At 39.1% G+C, this 25,915-nt stretch overlaps 1 protein-coding gene across 3 annotated transcripts in view; it reads left to right on the top strand.

The window, feature by feature from the left end:
- LOC126237092 (fatty-acid amide hydrolase 2) overlaps positions 1-9,862 on the top strand; it is a 180,461-nt gene extending 170,599 nt beyond the window's left edge. For all 3 annotated transcript variants that reach the window (XM_049946895.1, XM_049946896.1, XM_049946897.1), the window contains exon 11: positions 6,036-9,862. In XM_049946895.1, the coding sequence (XP_049802852.1) occupies positions 6,036-6,134 (99 nt within the window). In that variant the 3' untranslated portion in view covers positions 6,135-9,862. The remainder of the gene's footprint in view (positions 1-6,035) is intronic.
- Positions 9,863-25,915: the final 16,053 nt, after the last annotated feature.

Raw genomic sequence — 25,915 nt, forward strand, 5'->3', positions numbered from 1 at the left:
AGCATACGGTACCCACACATCCAATTTTTATATCTTTCCCATTGCACCATTGCATGCAAATGTCGCACAATGGTGGAATGATCAGTCATCACATTTGCTAGTTCTTGAGTACACTGACATGGATCATTGAGAATTAATGCGTTTAAAGGGCCAAGGCCCCAAATGCCTTCCTGACTGTAGAGACTCACTAATGTCAAAACGATCCTCCTTAAAACGAAAAATCATTTTCTGGCTGTGACCTGTCCAATGGCATTATACCCACACACTGCTGCTATCACCCCTCTGTTGAACTCATACAGAAGAATATGTTGGAAGTGTTCCAATTTCCCCAGGCGCTGCATTTTCTAGCGTCCACATCACTATTCACTATCTCCAAATGACAGAATGACAATATGGAAGCTCAGATAATCACTCCAAGAAAATACCAAAACACTTCCCCAATTAAATGACATAAAACATTCTAACATTGTCTGTGTAGCTGATGTAAAAGAAAAGACTGTCATCTGAAATTCATAAACAACAGTAAAGATTAAAATATACCAAAGAAGCAGAAGTATTGTTGAGATGAAAGAAACATTTTCACAAATTACTACACATGAATTGCAATAATAGTGGCAACGCAGAACGGTGAAAATGATGAGAAGCTGGATACAATGTGGATAACAGTTCAAAATGTAAAAAATGAACAGGTGTCGGGGAGAAATGTTATTCCACAAGAAATGATTAAGAACTTAAGAAAGGTTTTGGAAAAATTTTCTACTCAAGGCTATTGTACATGATTAAAATACAAATACAAAAATACGAAAAATGAAAGAATGTCCCTCCTGACTGGAAGGTTGACATTATCAATCTCTCTCTCTCTCTCTCTCTCTCTCTCTCTCTCTGTCTGTGTGTGTGTGTGTGTGTGTGTGTGTGTGTGTGTGTCAGTTATATGACCATGTAGGCTACTGAAAAGTTATTTGAGAAAAATTTCGCCTATACTACCTTTATATATGCAAGTCACACATTTTATAGGGTTCCTAGAGCAAATCTGTAGAAAGATCTGAAGGAATGTGTTTGTTGTGTGTAGCCTGCAAAGAAATTTAGAAAGTGTGTGTAACCAGGAAACCAAAGGCCACGAGAGATTTATTAAAAGGTAACAAAAAGGAACTTATTAAATGAGAGAGAGAGAGAGAGAGAGAGAGAGAGAGATTGAAGTGAGAAGTGCTAGCCAGTTACAGAACAAGAAGAGAACAAGAGCAGAATACAGGCAGTGTAATATCTCCAGCAACTTGGATAACAGGAGAAAATGGACATACCATGTCACTAAGTGTGGAGCCTCTGGAGATCACTCGAGGATTCTGTGAAAGTGGTTTAAAAATTTACTGTGAGTGACAGAAGGTTATTTGCCAGAATAGAGGCATAACTGTTTATGATCTGATGAGACTTCTAACTCCCACTACAAAAATTAATTAAAGAAAGTGCATGTAATGTTCTCTATCATTTGACTGCAATGCCCTGTTTATTGTTAGTGTGGTACATTATTAACACATCACAGAACTTTAATGGATAAATTATCTGTGGCTCCAGGCAGTTTTAATACTAGCATGCACAATCCTAGTGCTATTGGTTGTGATTATCTGTAAGTTGGTAATTCTGTGCTTGATTTTGAGTATTTACAGTGATAATACATTCTTCATATTTGTTCCCCATTTTGTGGCAAGTCTGTCTGTGCTAATAATTACCTGAAGGTACAAAATATAGATTTTTTGGAAAACTTTTGTATAAAAATTTTGTACTTGTGAGTCCAATCAGGCATTATATTTTCATCAAGAAAGTTGAAAGATAAGAAGGCACTGGAATTACTTCGAGAGGGTTTTTCATCTGATACTGATGTAACAAGTGAGGAAAGCAGTGATTGTGAAACAAAACATATTCCTGAAGAATTATAACTTGACAATTTACTGGCCAAACAAACAAAAAAAAGACAAATAACAATATTATGAAAAGGAAAGTTGCTACTTACTATACAGCAGAGATGCTAAATCGCAGATAGGCAAAACAAAAAGACTGTCACAAAGCTTTCGGCCCATAAGACCTTCATCAAACTCTCACTCTCTCTCTCTCTCTCTCTCTCTCTCTCTCTCTCTCCCCCTCTCTCCCCCCCCCCTCCCTCCCTCCCTCTCCCTCTCCCTCTCCCTCTCGCACTGACACACGCACGCACGCGCACACACACACACACACACACACACACACACACACACACACACACACACGAGACTGCAGTTCCAGGCAACTGTATGGCTACAGTTGCCTGAGACTGCAGTGTGTGTGTGTGTGTGTGTGTGTGTGTGTGTGTGTGGTCTATTTTTGACAAAAACCTTATGAGCCGAAAGGCTTTATTTGTGACAGTCTTTTTATTGTGCCTATCTGCGACTCAGCGTCTCCACTGTTTGGTGAGTATAAACTTTCCTTTTCATAATATAGATGTATTCCATCCTAAGTTTTCCATTATTTGAAAAATGATAAGTTACACATATTTGCCAAAAGCTCAAGAAATTCATTTTGGTGGTAGCAGTGGTAACAAAAGACACCTCCCAGTTCTTTTCAGAACAAAAGAAGAAAGAAGGAATTTTCACTTTCAGATGAAATTCAAACCCAAAATCTTTAAGCTCATGGCTAGATTGTATTGCTAATTATGTAAGATGTGAAAACTGTGCTATTTACAGCAAACAATCGAGCCCTCATACAAAATGTTCTCAATATGAGTATTTGTGTGTCAAGAAAGAAATTGTTTTCAACCATACCACTTCTCATGAAATAATGTTTGTCGATGACTACACCATTATGACCTGACGGAACTAAGTAGACCTTTTTGAAAAGAAGAAAAAATGAAATAAAGCACAGAAAAAACATTTTTCTGAGTTCTTTTTGTTAAAGAAATTTCCCGTTTACTATAATGACAACAAATTGAGATTTGCTAACGGCAAAAACAAAAATTTACGGTAAGACATAAATGGTTAAGTTTGGAAGAAACGAAAGGACAAGGAATATCACAGAAACTCAAAAGAAGATATATCAAGAGAGGCATCTTTTCAAATCTATGTTTAGCTGTCAATAAAGTAACAAAGACTTTGTTATCCATCTGAAGATGAAGGATCAAGCCCTTGAATCAAATTTTTACTATCATGCATTAAGCCTCGTCTGAAAAACATCCCCCTCCCCCTCAAGAGATTGGTTGACTATCAGGGAGAGTGGATGTGCAGTACTGTGACAAACTATTTTTATTCTTCTGGTGGGAACCTCATCGCAAAGCCTGAGTTGAAAATTTTTAGGGACATTTTGGTTTTCATAATTTCAGAGCTTGAAACGGGGGAAATCTTAATGCTTGAGCAATCTCTCTCTGACATACAAGGATTTGTACGTACTTGGTGGACAGCAGTTCCAATTTCATTAAAGGGAATGAAGAAATCATTGAAGGATTCATGTATGGTACTGGGGTCTGTAACAGCTCTACCATTTATCATTAGATTAGAGGGTCATTTTCTCTACATTTCATTGCCAGTTTCACTTCTTACAACAGACCAAACAACTTTGGATTTGTTTTTAGCATTTGAAATGAATGTATTGTTTGCAGTACGCTTTGCTAGTTTAACTACTTTGTCAATTTTTTTGTATGTGCTTACAAATTTAAGAAATTCGGGACTTCGATTAACTTTTACCTTCATATGCAGTTTCTACTTCTTTAGGGTAGACACACTAATTCCTTTTGTTATCCATGCTCTGCTTTTATGAGACGCAGTCCATACGTTTACAAAAGGGAAGCATTCATTGAATATACTCAAGAATTTGATTGAAAAATTATTGTAGCTGTCATTTGTTGAAGTGTGTTTGCTGACCAACCACATGGCGAGGTTTAGTTTTTTTAACTAATACCTCCACATCTTTTTGTTGTGCAGCCTGAATTTAAGTTTGATAATGGAACAAATATTGCTCCGATACTCCTAAATGAAGACTACAATTCTCTTTGACACTGTAGTTATAACTACTTACAATATTATCAATACATGTTGTGGTTGTTGCTGTAACTCTCGCATATTTGTCAAAATTTAGATTTAGGGTTTTTTAAATGTGAAGAAAATTTGTCATAGTTCTTACATCCATGTTGTAGGCAGTATTTAGTTTCTTACACAGTTTTTTTAATATTCTTGTACACCCTGTAAGTTCTGTACAACAGCTTTCAAATTTAAGTTCTTCATTTAGATTGCTAAAATTCTCTCTGATTTCATATTTTACTGAGAAATGAGCAAGAGCCTCCTTGCTTGCTAGTTCTACAAAAGGTGGTGTCCAGTTTGTAGCCAGTAAGGTTATTGAGAAGAACGATATTTGCATTTTTAAGGCAACGCTCATTTAGACAGATTTCCTTTATTGATTGTTTCATACTTTCTAAGCGAATTTGCCTAGCATAAAGCTTGCTGATCATTCCTTCAGACAGACCTCTAATGTTCAGATGCATAATGAAATTGCTACTACATTTGTTATCAGGTAAAGCAAAGGAACTACCAACTGTGTATTGAATACACCATCTGGATCATTAGTGTTGGGTCAGAACCGGTTGCAATTGGCCCCTTTCAGTAGTTTCCTTGTGTGTGAGCCCTTAGGCCAATGGCTTGTTTGGTTTTGCAGCAGTTTTTGCGCATTATTTTGTCAGTAGCCTCTGATGTGGGACTCTTCTTGCCAGATTGATTCAGATGTTTTCCATACATTGTGAAACTAGCTTTTTCGTAACTGTTGACATTGAGAAGTCTTAAAGTTTTAAACTTTGAACAGAAGTGTTTTAATTTTTCATTCTTTCATCGAATTTCATTATTTATGCAAGACCATTCTGCCAGACTGTACCTCAGAGGTAGATACATCACTATCACATTTGTAGTAGACAGCAACTACAAAATATTGACCAATTTTTTTAGAAATGCATTGGCCTAATTACAGTAAAATCATTTGATCCTGCTGTGAGGACAACATAGTCACTTTTAGTAGAATTGGCATTTTCTTTTTGACATTGCTAATCATGTTTTTGAATTTCTCTCCTGGCTTAACAATAGTTGAGACACTCACAGTTTCTGTAGCAGAGTTTGATACAAAGTTTGAAACATTAAAAGCATGACGCTGTCTCTGAATTTTTGACTTTTGTTCCATGATGCACTTGGTACAGTGTTGCTGCAGAACTGTTCTTTGCAGATTTTGTATCTGTTTTTGAGTGTCCACTTTTGCATGTGACTTTCAACACAGCAGTGCTGTCTTCTTCATTCTCAGATGCAAACTTTTTATTGGTACATTTTCAATATGTGTAGAAAGCTGTAAGTAGTGTACTATCATTTTTGTCAACTTTTGAATTATTACTATTCCCCAGCATTCTGCATCTGTGTTCTAAAGCAGCACATTTCATTTTTAACACTTCAATATCATTTTGCAACACTTGCATTGTTGAACCTCATCTCTACTTTTTTCACATATTTCCATTACACAGGTATGATACAACCACTAGTAGCCCACAGTTACCAATTTTATGTCTATTTTGCAACAGTTTTAGTGAAACCATCAGTTATAGCATTTACACTGGATACGTTTCTAGTCCTTTCTGTAACACAATTTACAAGTACTACCACCTTTTACTTAACTTTTATTGGAATAAAACATTCTCTATGCATTTACAGTGCATTCCTAACAACACAAGGCGTCAGCAGACTTTCTATTAAAACCTGTCCTTCATACTTAATACTCTGTGCAAATGGAAAATTCAGAAAGTTATTAATTTTTCATGTTGTATTTATTGTTTATTGTTTAATCAGTTATTTATAACTGTAATACCTTCCTTGCTATGTATTCAAAATATGCTGGCTTTCTTTTTCTGCTAATATTAGAAAATGCTTTTGTATATTACATCGGATGAAGGAAAATAATTGTTTTGTAGCCTAATGCTATTAAATATTTAACTTAAATGTTTTTTTTGTTCACATGGAACTACTTTAACATTTATCTAATTGTTTAATTAGGTAATTGGTGGAATGAATCAAGATCACCTGACAATAGCTGTTGCAAATGAGTTGGAAAAGGCATTTGGTGGCTGGGTTCCACCATCAATTGCTGTGTAAGGACTTGCCAAATTGTTCATTCGTTGGTGGTTGGTAATATGCATTACATAATTTAATGTGAGTGGAATATTTGTGGTACTTTTTAATGGCTGAATTTTTAAGCTTATAAATAATATATATATTTATAGTCTGTATGATTGATATGCTGCATGTACTTGAGGAACTGCGTCCCGTGCTCGTGCTCACTGCTGTCACAGCCCTTTTTGTGGACTATCAACTGCACGTGAATCATCTTGTGAGGAGTTTTTCAACAAGGTCTTCCCTTGGATGCGGTTTCAGCAAGGGCTTGCTCAGCCTCATAGAGCACAGTCAATTCCATCATTCATATGCACAGACACCAACATTCTTAGTCATTGTGGGGCTCCATTTCGCCTACTCTTCACCAAGGTGCCTCTTACAGAAATTGAACTGTAGGAAAAGTGGGTGGATATCCTGTGTAGGATCAGTGTACTCTAGGGGCAGGTCCACGAGTGCGTGTATGCTCCGCCTTCACCATCAGTACTTTAAAGTAGTATATGCATAGACTTATTTCCTTCAAAGGCAGCTCTATGAAGTGCTGTGCATTCACAGTGGCTTTGCTTACATATAATCAAAATAAATCATGAAATTGTGTGTATCTAGTGATATATTCTGGAGTGAAATTGAATAGCACAGATTTTGAATGTCTTATTTGTTTGTAAACAAAATTACCATTATTTATGTGTGCAAAGCAGTTGCCACAACCAGTTTGTAACCAAATGTAGTGTGTTTGTTGTGTCATTTTTCATGTGGTCCTATATTATTGTTTGCCTGGTTACATTCCTACAGTATCAATACTTAATTTTTTAGTGTATCTATTATGGTTTATTTTGTCTTCGTTTCATTTCCATATTGTTCTTGGAACATCTCTGTGTCGTCTTGTTATTTTCATGTGGTTTGATCATCTCACAACTGTGTTTCTGAGCAATATTTGGCTCAGACCATTAGTTGGTGTGGTTTACAGATTTGTCATGACAGTTCCCTCTGTTATCACAATGTGCTTGTACCCACATTTTAAATCTGTACAAAGGAGTTTAATAGCTATTAAATGCGACTATAATAGGTTATTCTTGGACTGACTGGTGATTGTCAATCTATTTTATCTGTATTTATTCCTTATGTTCTCTTGAGTTCTTAATTACGTTTTTTTTCCCTCTCTCTCTCCAGCTAGTTAATTTTGTTGCTTTTCGTAACTTCTATTTTTTAAACAGTGGCATCATCTTGGTGAATTACATTCCATACAATGCCACATGACCAATGTTGTTCCTGATTCCTGCCATAGAATATTTCTTCAAATCCTGTAGAATTACTTAGACTCTCTCATTGTGGTCTCAAGTGCTGTTGATGCTGTGTTTGTCATGAACAACAGCATTGCCTCCATATCATATAACAATGTTATCTCTTATAAACTTCATAGGCCTTTAAGTGGCAGTATTATGTCAGATATTGACTTGTGTTACGTAAGTGCCTTCTGCTTGCCTCTCAGCTTCTTGGTAAGTTGCTCCTTTGTTTGATTTTGCATTGCCCTGTACTTGTCTGTTGTTGAATCAGTAATCCATTTTCCTTTAATTAATGCCGCTTCCTCAGTCTAGTAAAAGGTGTATCATTGTCAGCATTGCAGATACTGCTTCTGGTTTTTCCTCTCATTCTTCATTTCTTTTAAATTACTGTCTACCTGCAAACCTGGCACTGTGTAAATTTCTTCCTCTTTTTGTGTTGTACAGTTTTCTGTACTGGTTCTGTATTGCCATATGTTACTTAAGTGCCAAAGGTATGCACAAAAAAGTTTTACGGTTAGACTGATCTGTTCTTTGTGTGCCAGTTTATGGTATATTTACATGCTATGTACTTTCTGAAGTCTGAGAGAGTACGTTCTAGTTCATATTACCCAAAGATCAAGTTTGTTCCTAAATTTGAGTTCATATTTGGGTTCATGCTGTTATCATCTGCAACTGACTTGTGAAATTTGGAGTTAGTTTATATGTGGTCATAGAGAGTATTTGTAACAGGTGCAGGAAACATTTAAAATCTAGCTTTTGTTAGAAAAATATCACAATTTTGTCTTCTGTGTTCTTTCAAAATTTACGATTTTTTTTACATCCATTTGCCACTAGCTATAGATGTAAGCATTAGTTCCCTAACATTTAGCATTGCACTGGTAAGAATCCTGAGCTAGGAAGTCTCATTTCTGTTAATTGAACTTAAGATTGTTTGTGAGGGTAGTCCATTTCTGCTAAGATCTACATGCTGATCATTCTTGAAGAGCATTCAGTTAGGTTCTAAGTTAATGCTTTAAAAAATATGCTTTTTTAATTCACTCTAGTTAAGAAAAGGTAGTGTAAATGTGAAACACTCATGTATTTCAGTAACATGTGAGAAGAAATATGGCTCAAGCATGTCCTTCATCACGAAATACGAAACTGGAAAAAAGTTTGCAATTTTTTGTGATGATGTCTCAACTTGTTTGTTAATTCCTAATGTGCTATTTAAAGAAGATTGAACATGCCAATTACCATAAGCACTATGTCCTTTCCAGTTAAGAAATTCAAAGAATTTGGCAGTGATGCTTTTTATGCCAGTGTTGAAGTGTTTGTTTGAAAGATACAGTTATAACTGTAAGACTCATAATGAATTTGATTCACTTACTTTTTTCCTTTTGTGATGCCATATGGAATGATTTTTATGATACTTTGATTCTGTGACCAGATCTGATTAAAGAGAATGCCACAACTCTGCCCTTAGAAATGACACGAAAGTTTTTTTTTATTTTTTGAAAGCCTATGACAACTGTTTGTATTTAAGGTTTCATGACACTCTTTGGTACTGTGGCACTGCAACATTATATACCTTAAGGGGAAAGATATCTGGAGAACTGTAAAATTTCGATTATAATTCACTAGTTGACAACTTGTGTGAAATGAGTTAAAGATGACTGTTGAAGGTCTTTAGTTCTTTGCTCTATTTCTTTCAGCCAAAATTAGACCTTAACATCTGTCTCCACCTTTTCCATTTTACAATGCTGTTTGTTTCCATGTTCATTTGAAATGAGAAGTCATGGGATATGATTATAACTCTGCAAGTTCACAGTGAACTTGTATATTGTTGTCGAATATGACGAACATGTTATTTTGAAAAACATAAAATTAGGTGCAATGAGGATCTTAATATTAGATAAATGTCTGTTATTTATACCATGTCGAATGAAATGAATGTTGTGCTTAAGTGACAGTGCACACCCTCCATGTTGTTTTTAAGTCACCCAGAAACTGTAATTATTGTTCTAGAACTGTCATTAAAAATACTGTTGGACTTTTTCTGAAGAGTTTGCAGTATTTTTGTGCAGGACAATAAGAAAAGAGAGATATTTTTGTAACACTTATCTTAGCAAACTTATCTGCCTATCTGCTTGCGAGTCAAAGTGTAAACTAGGGAAGGCAAACTTTCTGATCTCCATAGCTTTCTGTTGTGCACTTGCTTGGGTAGTGATGCATTGTTGAAACACATGGAAGGGAAAAATAGTTTTTCCCATCATCCATGTATTCTATTACCATCTTATGACTGAGATGCAGGTAATATACTTGCCATGCAAGACTTATATTATAGGTTGAGAAAAAGACATGAAGGAAGCACTGCAGTTCTTATGAATGCATAAATGTGAATGACAAGCGGCGTGCGCTTTGTGTGTGTGTGTGTGTGTGTGTGTTTTTTTGACATAATAATCTTGTGAAAAAAATTATGCTGCCTAAAAATGCAAGGGACCACAGCAACATCACTTTGTCATAGCAGATTTGGTTTTTATTGTGTACCAAATTTCTGTAAATGCGTGTAAATGAATAATTCATTGTATACAAGATATTTAACTGACAGAGGCTTACAGAATTTTTAGCACAGATGTAATGATGGAAAGCACTCTTTCCTTAAGCACTTAATGCTGTAACATATTGTTAATGTTATCTTGTTATTTATATGTGTTTTAATAACTGCATTTGCAATACTTCGTAAATAAGCAGTATTTTGTATGTTGTATTTGTTATACTCTGCTGCATGTCTTCCTAGCAATTACTATAAAAGTTATATTTTTGCCAGAAAAAAACTGTGAATACTTAAGAAAGAATCCGCTACAAATGTATTTTTTTATTCATGCCTCAGTATTAACAATATATTTTATATGCATTATGTGTCATTAATTACTTGAAACCCTTCCATTCACGCTGGAGAAATGAGATGTAGCAGTTGTTTGTAAAATATTTCTACTTTCATATTTGGAAAATAAGTTTTATCTTCTATCATATTATTGTTGCGGCATATAAAGGTAAGTCTTTCAAGAATTCTTTTGGCCATAGGATTAAGTATCATAAAATAACCATTTAGCACATAAGTTATATGAGAATGGTAGAGAGCTGTTAACTACAGGATGATCAGTGTTTGTTATACATACAGACACACTAGTCAGAATAGATTATGGGCTTTAGCTGGTTTGCATTGTTTCTTGGGTAACATTTAAGCTGCACTGCAATGAAAATGCGGAATGGATAAAAAACTGTTCAGCATATCAAATTTGGTGAGAAACTATTTGTCTAATGTGCAGAAGAATTATCATTTGAGAGGAAAATAATGCCCCCGTTATTCTTTGATACTAAATTTTTAATTTCAATATCAGATTGTATAAGAAAGACATCATGTAGAGATGATCATGGTGAGCTGTGGATGGACGTAAACCAATTCTCTCTCTCTCTCTCTCTCTCTCTCTCTCTCTCTCTCTCTCTCTCCCCCCCCCCTCAATTCCCCCCCCCCCTCCATGTTGAGTAAAAGACAACTTGTATTTACAATAATTTTTTACTGTTTTTCTTTAGTGTGAAACCCAGCTTGGATCTGTTCATGTAGATAAGTTCCACACTGCCGCCTGTTGAAGAAAATATGAGTGTACGGAATGTCAGACCAACTGGGTTCATTTAGTAAGCCCAAAAGGTTGACAGAAATGATCAACCAACTCCAATGGCAGATGCTGCAAGAGAGTCATTCTGCATCATGGTGTGGTCTACAAGAGCGTACATTCCTCGAAGGGTCAACAAATATGTTGCTTTCTCCTACATACTCTTGCAAAATACCATGAAGATAAAATTAGAGAGATCTGAGCTCACTTGAGCTTACTGGCAATTGTTCTGCCCTTGAACCTTTTGCGATTCGATCACTGCAAGGTGGCTTATGGGGAATAGATTTAGATGACCACCGTGGCTAGTTAATTGCTGCTGGATATGTGGTTGTTTTATGTAATAATTTATTTTGGATTCAGCCAAATATTTTTTTAATGCAAAGATGTTTGTGCCATCCTCGTACATGCTTTCACCTCACTGTTGAGGTACAGAGTCAGGCATCAGTGAGAAGAAGAGTGGCTGGAAGTAACAGACAATAAGCTGAGTATGGTAAAGTCAACAACTTGACCATGGCTTACCTCCTTCCAGTCAAGCAGATGGGATGAGGTCCTTCTCACATGTCTTGGTATAGGACACAGCCTTATGGTGCTTGGTTTCTTGCACAGTGAGAGGTCCTTTCGATATGTGGATCTTGTGGCATATGGATCATGGTGTGTCACAATTTAGTAGAATCTATTTTATATATTTAGACCAGATGGCAGCAGCTCCTTCGCCAACAGATTTGCACTTTGTTTTAACTTTCAATCAGATGTGTGTGGTACTACTTTAAGCATTTTGTGAAATGTCTGACTTGTTCCCTAAAATTTTAGGAAGTACTTTTTAATGTGGCTGGCTGGCTCATTAGGCTGCTCCAATTCAACATGTTCTGTAATTTTTTTTTCTCTTCTTATACATATTGTTTGTTACCCATCTCTCTATAGCCTATACCTATTTTTCTTAGAATTTCAAACGTCTTGTACTATTTCCCATTTTGAAATGCTTATTCTATGGTGACAAATACTTTGAGTGTGTCTTGATTTTTTTCAATTCCTGCTTCCATGATCAAGTGCAGTGTCAAAACTGCCTCTCTAGCACCTTTACCTCTCCGAACATCACACTGCTTGACATCTAACAGATCCTCAATTTCTTTTCCTTTAATTATGTATAATATCCTTCTCAGCAAGTAGAAGGCATGAGCTGTTATGGATAATATCTTTCCAAAGTCTGATGATACATCTCTAATTTCACAGATTCCATAGAACAACTTAAATATTTGTTTGCATTATAGAAATTCTGTAGGAATGTTATCTATGTCTTCAGCTTTGTTTTATCACAAGTCTTTCGAAGCTCTGTCAAAGTCTGGCTGTAATAGTGGATCTCATGTGTTTTCCATATTCCCTGGAGATATAAAAGAGCATAAAAATCATAATACCACCTGTCTGGCCCTGGAGAATATCCTACTAGGCTCCTGAATGGAAAGAAGTCATTCTACTAAGGCTGAGAATAGTATACTACCCTCTTAACACATCACTGGCTGTCCTGATGAGAGACCCATAGTTAATAGTGATTGTGTTGTACCAGTCTCACTGCACAATATTTTAATGAACTGCATTTTATATGCTGACCAGGTGCCTTCTATAGATTTGATAGGGCACCTTCGTAAACACTCTCTCTCTCTCTCTCTCTCTCTCTCTCTTTCTCTTTCTCTTTTTCGCTCATCGCCTCCCTCTCCATTCTCTTCATCTTTTATAGTTATAGTCAGAAGCAAAGAATTGGAAGTTGGAGAGGTGGAATAAATTGAATAAAACTACTAAATGTAATCAGCCCTGTGTAGTCACTTCAAACTACCTTCAGCAACTTACAGTTTTTATATCAGTTTCACTGGTTTGTTAAGAATTGTATCAACAAGTAAAAGAAACATTAATGCATCTGCAGAAAAAGAAACACACAGTATAGAAACTTTTACTTGTCATGAGGTTAGACAGGTTTATGCTGAATCCATGAGGGATGTTCAAAAGAAAAGATACAAAACAACACTGTGGGTATAGTTGAAGTCATTATTCAGAATTAATCATCAGAAACCTGAGCACAACTATCCCACTGTTTCACGAGCTGAAGGATTCCCCGTTTCTAGAATTCTTGTGGCTGTGACAGAAGCCAGTCCTCCACTGCATCCTTCAGTTTTCCATCTGAGTTGAAGCAATTCCCTTTGAGATATTCTTTTAGGAGACCAAACACATGGAACTCACAGGGCTATATATTAGGACTGTAGGGTGGATACTGAAGCTGCTCCCACTTGAACTTGACCATTACACTTTGTGTGACATTGTAGATGTAGTAGAGCAGAATCACTCCCTCCATCAGCAGCCCATGCTGTTTGCTCGTGATGGACTTGGATAGACTAAGGAGTGTCTCACATTACATGTCACTGTTAATGGTTTTTCTACACTTCAGGAACTGATGGTTAATGGACCCTGGAGTCGAAAAAGACGGTGAGTATCATCCCGCCTGCTGAGGGCATAGCTTCCCATTTTTTATGGGGAGTTGATGACATAAGCTTCCATTAAGTACAAGTCTCACTACATTATACTAAAGCGGCATATGCAAATTTCATCTGGTTTCATTGTTCTGTCATTTTGCACCTCTTCATTCGAACACCCCTTATATAACTAAGAACAGTCAGTTTAAAAGCTTTAAAACTGACCAGATCTGAATGCTCATATGGAGTTCACTTTCTGTTGTAGTCTCCCGTCCGAAGACTGGTTTGATGCAGCTTTCCACAGTAGTCTATCCTGTGCAGGCCTCTTTATTCCTGCATGGCTAGTACAATCTACATTGATTTCAACCTGCTTACTGCAGTCGTGCCTTGATCTCCGTCTACAGTTTGTACCATCCAGACTCCCAGCCATTACTAAAGTTACAATTTCTTGACTCCTCAAGATGTGTGCATCCTTTCTTTTAGTAAAGTTGTGCCATAGAAACAGAAAATCAGCGTTAAGTGCTGTTATTAATTTCTCATGGAATACTGTTAGTGTTTATTGCTGATCACCATTACAATTTTCTATTGCTTCTGGGTGCTTTTAGATGTTCACCATGCTTGGACTTCATTTTTATTTGTATGACAGTGTTTTAGACTCTAATTTTAGGCACTTTTTCTGATGGTGCTCAGTTACATATTTCAGTGACTGCTTAGAGTTTCGTAATTGGCTGCCACAGACTGCCACCAGAAGAACTATGGAACATGAAAAGCAAATTAAAGCAAAAAAATGAATATCAACTATTTTTGGTTGAAACAGAAGGAGTAATCTCAACTAGAACCACAACAGGAACAGTGCTGAAAAACTTCAGAACCAAAAAAGAATGTGTTGAGTTTTATTCAGTTCATTAAGCTACAGGCATTGACTTTATACAAGAATAAGTACACCAAATCATTTATGACATTTTTAGAGCATGGCTAATGTATACCACCTGATTGAAAGAACCTAGACACCATTTAGTAAGCTTTAATACGATGGCTTGAACTGAGCTGGTGCCACTTCCAGTGAGGTATCTGAATGTCTGTGGAGGAATGGCAGTTGATTCTTCCTCAAGACCAGAAACCAGAGAAGTTACTGATGTTGGACTCAAGGGTATGGAGCAAAGTCAACATCCTAACTCATTCCGAAGGTGTTCCATAGGTCAGTCCATTTCAGGAATATTGTTTTCCACAGACACAAAGATGCTACTTTATGACAGAGTGCATTGTCATGCTGATACAGTCAGTCATCACCTCTGAACTGTACAGTATGCAGTACACAATGCTGTAAAATATGTTCATATCCTTCCACATTTAGACCTTCCTTAAGCTCAATAAGGTGACGACACATTCTAACCATGAAAAACACCGCAATACTATGGCAACACATTCTCCGTACTTTACTAGTGGCACTACACATGATGACTGGTAACATTCTCCAGGCATTTACCAAACCCAAACCTTTCCATCCAATTGCTGCCTGGTGCAGCATGACTCAGCACTCCAAATCATTTGTTTCCAGTCGTCCACTGTCCAGTGTCAATGCTCTTTACGTCACCTCAAGCTTCACTTAGCACTGACTACAGAAATGTGTGGCTTATGAGGAAGCAAGAGGAAACTACAGCCGTAATTTTTCCCGAGGACATGCAGCTTTACTGTATGATTAAATGATGATGGCGTCCTCTTGGGTAAAATATTCCGGAGGTAAAATAGTCCCCCATTCGGATCTCCGGGCGGGGGCTACTCAAGAGGACGTCGTTATCAGGAGTCATGAATCATAAAAGAAGGTTGTATACCTGGAAGAATCCTGGAGATACTAAAAGGTATCAGATAGATTATATAATGGTAAGACAGAGATTTAGGAACCAGGTTTTAAATTGTAAGACATTTCCAGGGGCAGATGTGGATTCTGACCACAATCTATTGGTTATGAACTGCAGATTGAAACTGAAGAAACTGCAAAAAGGTGGGAATTTAAGGAGATGGGACCTGGCTAAACTGAAAGAACCAGAGGTTGTAGAGAGTTTCAGGGAGAGCATAAGGGAACAATTGACAGGAATGGGGGAAAGAAATACAGTAGAAGAAGAATGGGTAGCTCTGAGGGATGAAGTAGTGAAGGCAGCAGAGGATCAAGTAGGTAACAAGACGAGGGCTAATAGAAATCCTTGGGTAACAGAAGAAATATTGAATTTAATTGATGAAAGGAGAAAATATAAAAATGCAGTAAATGAAGCAGGCAAAAAGGAATACAAACGTCTCAAAAATGAGATCGACAGGAAGTGCAAAATGGCTAAGCAGGGATGGCTACAAGACAAATGTAAGGATATAGAGGCTTGTCTCACTAGGGGTAAGATAGATACTGCCTACGGGAAAATTACAGAGACCTTTGGAGAGAAGAGAACCACTTGTATGAATATCAAGAGCTCAGATGGAAACCCAGTTCTAAGCAAAGAAGGGAAGGCAGGAAGGTGGAAGGAGTATATAGAGGGTTTATACAAGGGCGATGTACTTGAGGACAATTATGGAAATGGAAGAGGATGTAGATGAAGATGAAATGGGAGATAAGATACTGCGTTAAGAGTTTGACAGAGCACTGAAAGACCTGAGTCGAAACAAGGCCCCGGGAGTAGACAACATTCCGTTAGAACTACTGATAGCCTTGGGAGAGCCAGTCATGACAAAACTCTACCATCTGGTGAGCAAGATGTATGAGACAGGCGAAATACCCACAGACTTCAAGTAGAATATAATAATTCCAATCCCAAAGAAAGCAGGTGTTGACAGATGTGAAAATTACCGAACTATCAGTTTAATAAGTCACAGCTGCAAAATACTAACGCGAATTCTTTACAAACGAATGGAAAAACTGGTAGAAGCGGACCTCGGGGAAGATCAGTTTGGATTCCGTAGAAATGTTGGAACACGTGAGGCAATACTAACCTTACGACTTATCTTAGAAGAAAGATTAAGATAAGGCAAACCTACGTTTCTAGCATTTGTAGACTTAGAGAAAGGTTTTGACAATGTTAACTGGAATACTCTCTTTCAAATTCTGAAGGTGGCAGGGGTAATATACAGGGAGCGAAAGGCTATTTACAATTTGTACAGAAACCAGATGGCAGTTAAAAGAGTCGAGGGGCATGAAAGGGAAGCAGTGGTTGGGAAAGGAGTGAGACAGGGTTGTAGCCTCTCCCCGATGTTATTCAATCTGTATATTGAGCAAGCAGTAAAGGAAACAAAAGAAAAATTCGGAGTAGGTATTAAAATTCATGGAGAAGAAGTAAAAACTTTGAGGTTCGCCGATGACATTGTAATTCTGTCAGAGACAGCAAAGGACTTGGAAGAGCAGTTGAACGGAATGGACAGTGTCTTGAAAGGAGGATATAAGATGAACATCAACAAAAGCAAAACGAGGATAATGGAATGTAGTCAAATTAAATCGGGTGATGCTGAGGGGATTAGATTAGGAAATGAGACACTTAAAGTAGTAAAGGAGTTTTGCTATTTAGGGAGTAAAATAACTGATGATGGTCGAAGTAGAGAGGATATAAAATATAGACTGGCAATGGCAAGGAAATCGTTTCTGAAGAAGAGAAATTTGTTAACATCGAGTATAGATTTAAGTGTCAGGAAGGCGTTTCTGAAAGTATTTGTATGGAGTGTAGCCATGTATGGAAGTGAAACATGGACGATAACCAGTTTGGACAAGAAGAGAATAGAAGCTTTCGAAATGTGGTGCTACAGAAGAATGCTGAAGATAAGGTGGGTAGATCACGTAACTAATGAGGAGATATTGAATAGGATTGGGGAGAAGAGAAGTTTGTAGCACAACTTGACTAGAAGAAGGGATCGGTTGGTAGGACATGTTTTGAGGCATCAAGGGATCACAAATTTAGCATTTGAGGGCAGCGTGGAGGGTAAAAATCGTAGAGGGAGACCAAGAGATGAATACACTAAGCAGATTCAGAAGGATGTAGGTTGCAGTAAGTACTGGGAGATGAAGAAGCTTGGACAGGATAGAGTAGCATGGAGAGCTGCATCAAACCAGTCTCATGACTGAAGACCACAACATGAGGAACTGCTCAGCCATTGGACCCCATTCTTTTTAACTCCTTATGCACAACCAGAGTACTAGATGGACTACTGGATGACAATCCCTATCCATCAATACACGAGGTCTGCCTGGTCTTGATTTAGCTGTGGTTGTTCCTTCACATTTCCGCTTCACAGTCACACGACCAATAGTCTACTTGGGTAGCTTTAGAAGGGTTGAGATGTCCCTGATGGCTTTGTCACTCCTGTGACATCCAATCGCTAGTCCACATTTGAAGCCACAGAGCTCTTCTGACTGCACCATTCTGCTGTTACTCTTTCTGTACCTACAACACAATGTGTGTGTGTGTGTGTGTGTGTGTGTGTGTGTGTGTTGAGTTGTGGTTGGGGTTGTGTGAATTTGTGTGTGTTTTCTATTTCGAAAGAAGCACCTTGCCTGAAACCTCAATATTTTACCAGTCTCTTTCATTGTGCCTGTTTGTACTCAGTGCCTCCTCTATGTGGTGAGTAGTAATCAATCCTGTCCGTACTGTTGTTATTCCAACCAGGACTTTTCATTGTTTGAATAACTACTTTAGTATTTTCAAACAATGGAACATATCAATACTATGAAAAGGAAAGTTGCCACTTGCGCGGAGAGGCTGGATAGGCACAACAAAAAGACTGTCACAAATAAAGCTTTTGGCCTGTATGGCCTTCATCAAAAATAGACCCCCCCCCCACCACACACACACACACACACACACACACACACACACACACAATCACTGTCTCCGGCTGCTGAGGCCAGACAGTAGGACTGTAGGATCATTCTTCACACTTTCACAAATGCCAGTTTCTAAACTTTCTCAGTAGGGTTTCACAAAAAGAATGTCGTCTTCCCCCCAGGGACACTAATTTGAGTTCATGGGGTGTTTCTGTAATACTTGCATGTTGATCAAACCTATTGGTAACAAATCTAACAGTGCACCTTTGTATTGGTTCATTGTCTTCCTTTAACCCAATCAAGTGGTATTCTTTATTGATTAACTATGCTGTCTTAGAACACACCCAATAAACCGAAGTTAACCAATTGCTGTCCCTACAACCAACCTTAAATATTTGTCCCATTTTGCATTGTTTTGCAACATAACCCTAAATATTTAGGAGTCATGATTATGTCAAGCAGCACATGACTAATACCATATTCAAACGCTACAGAAATGTTTTTCCTACTCTTCTTCCACATTTAAAGCAAAGTGCCATTCATGACACCAAATATAAATGCTGTCTGTCATCTTATATCCTACTAAAATCACCCATTGATGATACTTTCCCACACACTACAGCATATTCAGCAAACAGTTACAGATTGCTGCTCACTCTATCTGTCAGACTGGCTATATGTATATGAAAAATGCGAGCAGTCTTATCACACTTGCCGGAGCACTCCTGACAATCGAAGAATACCATCCAGGAGAATATACTGGGTTCCAGTATTTAAAAAGTTAAACCTCCTGGTAATTCATTCTGTTTACTTAAAAAGTCTTGGAGTCACTCTTGTATCTGAGAACCCATTCCATATGGTTGTACCTTCTTTTATGGTCTGCACTGTGTAAAATGTTTTCTGGAAAACGAGGAATATGGAATCTGCTTGTTTTTCTTCATCCATGGTTTACATGATATTGTGCTGCTAGACAAGGGCAAGTTTTCACACATTAGCTACTTTCTAAATCTGTGCTGATTGGTGGACAGAAGCTTTTCTGTTACAAGGAAATATTTTGTATTTGAATTTAGAATATGCTCAAGGATTTTCCATCAAACCGATGGTTGATAGTCTGTAATTTTGAGGGTCCTTTCTCCTAATTGTTTATATGTACATGAGTCACCTATGTTGCCGCCCCCCCCCCGCCGCCCCCCCCCCCCCCCCCCACACACACACACACCTAGTTGCTTGGGGTTTTCCACGGGGCAAGAGATACATGTAAGCCAATTAACAGGCCAATGCTGAGGAGTAACTATTTCCACTAAACTGAAATGGGATTCCATCTGGCCTTAATGACATAATTGCTTTCACCTGCTTTTCAGCAACAGGGTTACCTGTATATATTTCCTCCATATGGGAGTTTGTGCAGCAGTCAAATGGTGATACGTCCGTATGATCCTCCTGTGTGAATTGTTTTTTAAAAATGAAATTTAAATCTTCATCTTTTTGTTAATTGTCTTCCGTTGCGACACTGGACCAGTATACAAGTAACTGATAGAAGTTTTCAACCTGCTTAGCAGTTTTATATAGGTTGTAATTTTCTAGAATTCTTGGTAAAATTTTTTGGTAACATGTGTCAACAGAAGTTGTCGTTTACTTTGCACATCTACCTTTTTATTGCTGCACAAATTTCTGTTAACATGCTGGTCTATATTTGGCATTCTTTTTGAAATGAACTTACAAGAATCACTGTTCTTCAGTAATTTTAAAATTTTGTGGCACCCTAATCCACTTACTCGGCACATGCTTCCTCAGAGCACAGTTTACATGTTGCATATAATTCTTCTGTGTCCATCATATTGGAACTAAATGGTGTCTATCCATTGTCGAAGTAGGACGCTAACGATTGCTTATATCTGCTCTTTGCAGCATAACCATTATCCTAGCCTTCTTGGTGGATTTATTGACTTTAGTAACCATTGTGGCTATGATGACATCATGATTGCTAATCCCTGTCTCTATATTCACAGTGTCAATAATGTAAGGGCTGTTTGTAGCTACAATCTCTAAAATATTTCCGTTGCATGTAGGCTGTCACACTAGTTGCTCAGGAGAGTTGTTGGAGAAAGCGTTCATATTTCTTTGCAGGACTGTCTGTATGTACCACCTGTAATGGATCCATAGATTTCCCAGTCTGTACTTGATATGTTAAAGTCACTTCCAACTTATATTGCAATACAAGGGTACTACAGTGTTAGTGGACAAAGACTCTCCTTCAGCAATTTAACAACTGTTTGATCAGAGTTGGGTGGGCAGCATAAACATCTGGTGAGTAATTTGGGTTCACTTAAGGCTGTTGCTCGTGTTCATGTTAATCAATTTTGACCTAGCTAGACGTAATATTTTTGTCAACTGCAATGAATGCTCCCCTTCCTTTCATGCCTGATGTGTCTTTCTGATATATGTTCAATGCCTCATTCACTATTTTGGGTCTTTCTACTTTGGTTTCCCCCAAGTGGGTCTGGGGGTTAGAATAGGCCTGAAGTATTCCTGCCTGTCATAAGAGGCGATTAAAAGGAGTCTCGCATATTTCGGCCTTTATGTCATGGTCCACTGTAGGATTTGACCTCCATTTGTCAAAATTTTCCCGAAGAGCGAGCCAATTGGGAAAGGGCACTCTACGTGGTGCATAGTGTCCGTCGTGCACTCAGACCTTTTGCACTCTTTGTCAATGTGGATCTGCACTTCCACTACTGGGTGCGTTTTCTGCCATCCTCTGTGCAGTATTACTTTCTGCGCTGTTGACGATAATGGACTTCTTAGCTCCTTTGTGCCTGATACACAGAATGGTAGCCAGTCCAATTGTGGTGGGGCCGCCATGTACCCTGTTTGTTGTAGCCCCTTGACCACACAGGGATCGCTCTGCTGATGCCTGCACCGTTAACTCCCCACATACACCAAAGAGTAGATACCCATCACCTTGGGGCATCAGGAGTCCCGGCAATGGCCATCTTGCCAGGTGGCCTTTGCTGCAGCTGGGTGGCACCTGTGGGGAGGGCCCGTGGTTGGAGTAGGTGGCATCTCTTCCTTGTGGTCAAACACCATAAGTCTCTAAGCAGTCAGGCCTAACTTCAATGCTAAGAAAAATGACCCCAAATCGGTCCCTCATACCCCCCACCCTCCTCCCCCCCCCCACTTGCCACATCATGGGAGGAACGCCAAGCTAAGGATGGCAGCTTATCCATCCTAGTATCTCATATGTACAAGATCTGTTTTTTTGGAGCATTTAGAGGACAAGTTTGGGGAGGTGGGGGGCTTGTCCAAAGTGCGGTCAGGATCGGTTTTGATCAAAACAGTATCCTCTGCTCAGTCACAGGCACTACTCACCTGTGACAAGCTGGGGGATGTTTCTGTTTCCATCACACCCCATTGTTTGTTGTGGTCTTCAGTCCTGAGACTGGTTTGATGCAGCTCTCCATGCTACTCTATCCTGTGCAAGTTTCATCTCCCAGTACCTACTGCAACCTAATTCCTTCTGAATCTGCTTGGTGTATTCATCTCTTGGTCTCCCTCTACGATTTTTACTCTCCACGCTGCCATCCAATACTACATTGGTGATCCCTTGATGCCTCAGAACATGACCTACCAACCGATCCCTTCTTCTAGTCAAGTTGTGCCACAAACTTTTCTCCCCAATCCTATTCAACACCACCTCATTAGTTATGTGATCTACCCATCTAATCTTCAGCATTCTTCTGTAGCACCACATTTCGAAAGCTTCTATTCTCTTCTTGTCTAAACTATTTATCGTCCATGTTTCACTTCCATACATGGCTACACTCCATACAAATACTTTCAGAAACGACTTCCTAACACTTAAATCAATACTCGATGTTAACAAATTTCTCTTCCTCAGAAACGCTTTCCTTCCCATTGCCAGTCTACATTTTATATCCTCTCTACTTCGACCATCATCAGTTATTTTGCTCCCCAAATAGCAAAACTCCTTTACTACTTTAAGTGTCTCACTTCCTAATCTAATACCCTCAACATCACCTGACTTAATTCGACTACATTCCATTATCCTTGTTTTGCTTTTGTTGATGTTCATCTTATATCCTCCCTTCAAGACACCATCCATCCCGTTCAACTGCTCTTCCAAGTCCTTTGTTGTCTCTGACAGAATTACAATGTCATCGGCGAACCTCAAAGTTTTTACTTCTTCTCCATGAATTTTAATACCTACTCCGAATTTTTCTTTTGTTGCCTTCACTGCTTGCTCAATATACAGATTGAATAACATCGGGGAGAGGCTAAAACCCTGCCTCACTCCCTTCCCAACCACTGCTTCCCTTTCATGCCCCTCAACTCTTATAACTGCCATTTGGTTTCTATACAAATTGTAAATAGCCTTTCGCTCCCTATATTTTACCCCTGCCACCTTCAGAATTTGAAAGAGAGTATTCCAGTCATCATTGTCAAAAGCTTTCTCTAAGTCTACAAATGCTAGAAACATAGGTTTGCCTTTCCTTCATCTAGCTTCTAAGATAAGCCATAGGGTCAGTATTGCCTCACGTGTTGCAATATTTCTACGGAATCCAAACTGATCTTCCCCAAGGTTGGCTTCTACTAGTTTTTCCATTCGTCTGTAAAGAATTCGCGTTAGTATTTTGCAGCCGTGACTTATTAAACTGATAGTTCAGTAAATTTCACATCTGTCAACACCTGCTTTCTTTGGGATTGGGATTATTATATTCTTCTTGAAGTCTGAGGGTATTTCGCCTGTCTCATACGTCTTGCTCACCAGATGGTAGAGTTTTATCAGGACTGGCTCTCCTAAGGCCGTCAGTAGTTCTAATGGAATGTTGTCTACTCCGGGGGCCTTGTTTCGACTCAGGTCTTTCAGTGCTCTGTCAAACTCTTCACGCAGTATCATATCTCCCATTTCATCTTCATCTACATCCTCTTCCATTTCCATAATATTGTCCTCAAGTACATCGCCCTTGTATAGACCCTCTATATACTCCTTCCACCTTTCTGCTTTCCCTTGTTTGCTTAGAACTGCGTTTCCATCTGAGCTCTTGATATTCATACAAGTGGTTCTCTTTTCTCCGAAGGTCTCCTTAATTTTTCTGTAGGCAGTATCTATCTTACCCCTAGTGAGATAAGCTTCTACATCCTTACATTTGTCCTCTAGCCATCTCTCCTTAGCCACTTTGCACTTCCTGTCGATCTCATTTTTGAGACGTTTGCATTACTTTTTGCCTGCTTCACTTACTGCATTTTTGTATTTTCTCCTTTCATCAATTAAATTCAATATTTCTTCTGTTACTCAAGGATTTCTACTATCCCTCGTCTTTTTACCTGCTTGATGCCTTCTCTACTTCATCCCTCAAAGCTACCCATTCTTCTTCTACTGTATTTCTTTCCCCCATCCCTGTCAATTGTTCCCTTATGCTCTCCCTGAAACTCTGTACAACCTCTGCTTTAGTCAGTTTATCCAGGTCCCATCTCCTTAAATTCCCACCTTTTTGCAGTTTCTTCAGTTTTAATCTACAGTTTATAACCACTAGATTGTGGTCAGAGTCCACATCTGCCCCTGGAAATGTGTTACAATTTAAAACCTGGTTCCTAAATCTCTGTCTTACCATTATATAAGCTATCTGATACCTTTTAGTATCTCAAGGGTTCTTCCACGTATACAACCTTCTTTTATGATTCTTGAACCAAGTGTTAGCTATGATTAAGTTATGCTCTGCACAAAATTCTACTAGGCGGCGTCCTCTTTCATTTCTTACCCCCAATCCATATTCACCTACTATGTTTCCTTCTCTCCCTTTTCCTACTACCGAATTCCAGTCACCCATGACTATTAAATTTTCGTCTCTCTTCACTATCTGAATAATTTCTTTTATTTCATCATACATTTCTTCAATTTCTTCATCATCTCCAGAGCTAGTTGGCATATAAACTTGTACTACTGTAGGAGGCGTGGGCTTCGTGTCTATCTTGGCCACAATAATGCGTTCACTAAGCTGTTTGTAGTAGCTTACCCGCATTCCTATTTTTTTATTCATTATTAAACCTACTCCTGCATTACCCCTATTTGACTTTGTATTTATAACCCTGTATTTGCCTGACCAAAATACCCCATAAGAGCTTAAATATGGTGTAGGGTATCATATTTCACAGGGACCTTATTTTGCAGTCTGACAATGAGCTGCATGCCACTTTAGAACGGTGAGGTGTCCATTTTGTCCCAGCACATCCACCGGAGTCTGAGGGATAATGAAGTTGACACTGGTGCCTTCATCTTGTCATTCAAGGGTGACACATTACCTGAGAACGTCAAGGTGATGGTCTACTGCTGTGATGTAAAGCCACATATCCCCCCCCCCCTCCCTCCCTCCCTGATGCGGTGCTTTAAGTGTGGAAGTTCGACCACATGTCTTCCCACTGTACTTCCAGTGTCACCTGTCGGGATTGTGGATGTCCTTCACATCCCAATACTCCATGTGCTCTGCCTCCCATCTGTGTCAACTGCGGAGAGCACCATTTGCTTGCTCACCAGACTGCAGGTTTCTCCAGAAAGAAAGAAAAATAATGGAATACAAGACCCGGGACCGACTGACCTACACTGAGGCTAAGAGAAAATATGAGAGGCTACATCCTGTGCATATGACAACAACCTATGCCGCCGCTACGACAACAGTTCTACCATCTTCCGTTCTGTCGCATACAGTTGGCTCTCAGAGCCGTCAAGACTCCACCTGCCCACTTGATGATGGGGGGAGCACTTCCCTCCTTGTTGCTCCTGCATAACCTACTTCAGGAGCATCACCCCCCCCCCCCCCCCCCAACCATTTGGAATGTCAGTCCCCACATCTCAGCCGTAAGTCTTCTTCATCTCCTCTCGCCAAGAGGGGATCCCTTGTGTCACTCCCATCCCAGATTCCTACCAGTGGCAAAGCTGACACCCGCCAGTGGCTGAAGCAACCACAGGTAGCTGGCAGTAGGACTTCACAGTCCTCCCTAGTCCCTGAGACTGAATCAGTGAAGCCCTCCCAGCCAGACACACCTAAGGAGCAGTGAGAGAAACCTAAAAAGAAAAAGACCCCAAGAACAAAGGCACTGCAGTGGCACCCACACCACCACTACCTACAAGCTCTGTATCTGAGGATGAGGTGGAGATTCTGGCGTCCACTGAGGACCTAGATCTCGCTGGGCCCTCAGAAGCAATGACTGTTGGCCGCACAGGTACTCATCTGGTGACAGCAGGTGACCTTGAGACATAGACTGCCTCATTGCGTGTTTCATGCCTTCCCAGTCTCACGATCATGTAATCCTCCAGTGGAATTGCAACGGTTTTTGCCACCACTTGGCTGAGCTATGGCAATTGTTAAGCTTTACACCTGCTTTCTGCATTGCCCTCCAGGAAACCTGGTTCCTGGCAAGGCAGACCCCTGCCCTCTGCGGCTATAAGGGATATTAGCTATAAGGGATATTACAGGAACCGTAGCGACTATAATACAGCGTCAGGTGGAATTTGCGTCTGTGTCCTGAACTTAGTATGTAGTGAACCTATGCCCCTTCAAAC

This window comes from Schistocerca nitens, chromosome 2 (genome assembly GCF_023898315.1).
Source record: "Schistocerca nitens isolate TAMUIC-IGC-003100 chromosome 2, iqSchNite1.1, whole genome shotgun sequence".
Taxonomy (NCBI): domain Eukaryota; kingdom Metazoa; phylum Arthropoda; class Insecta; order Orthoptera; family Acrididae; genus Schistocerca; species Schistocerca nitens.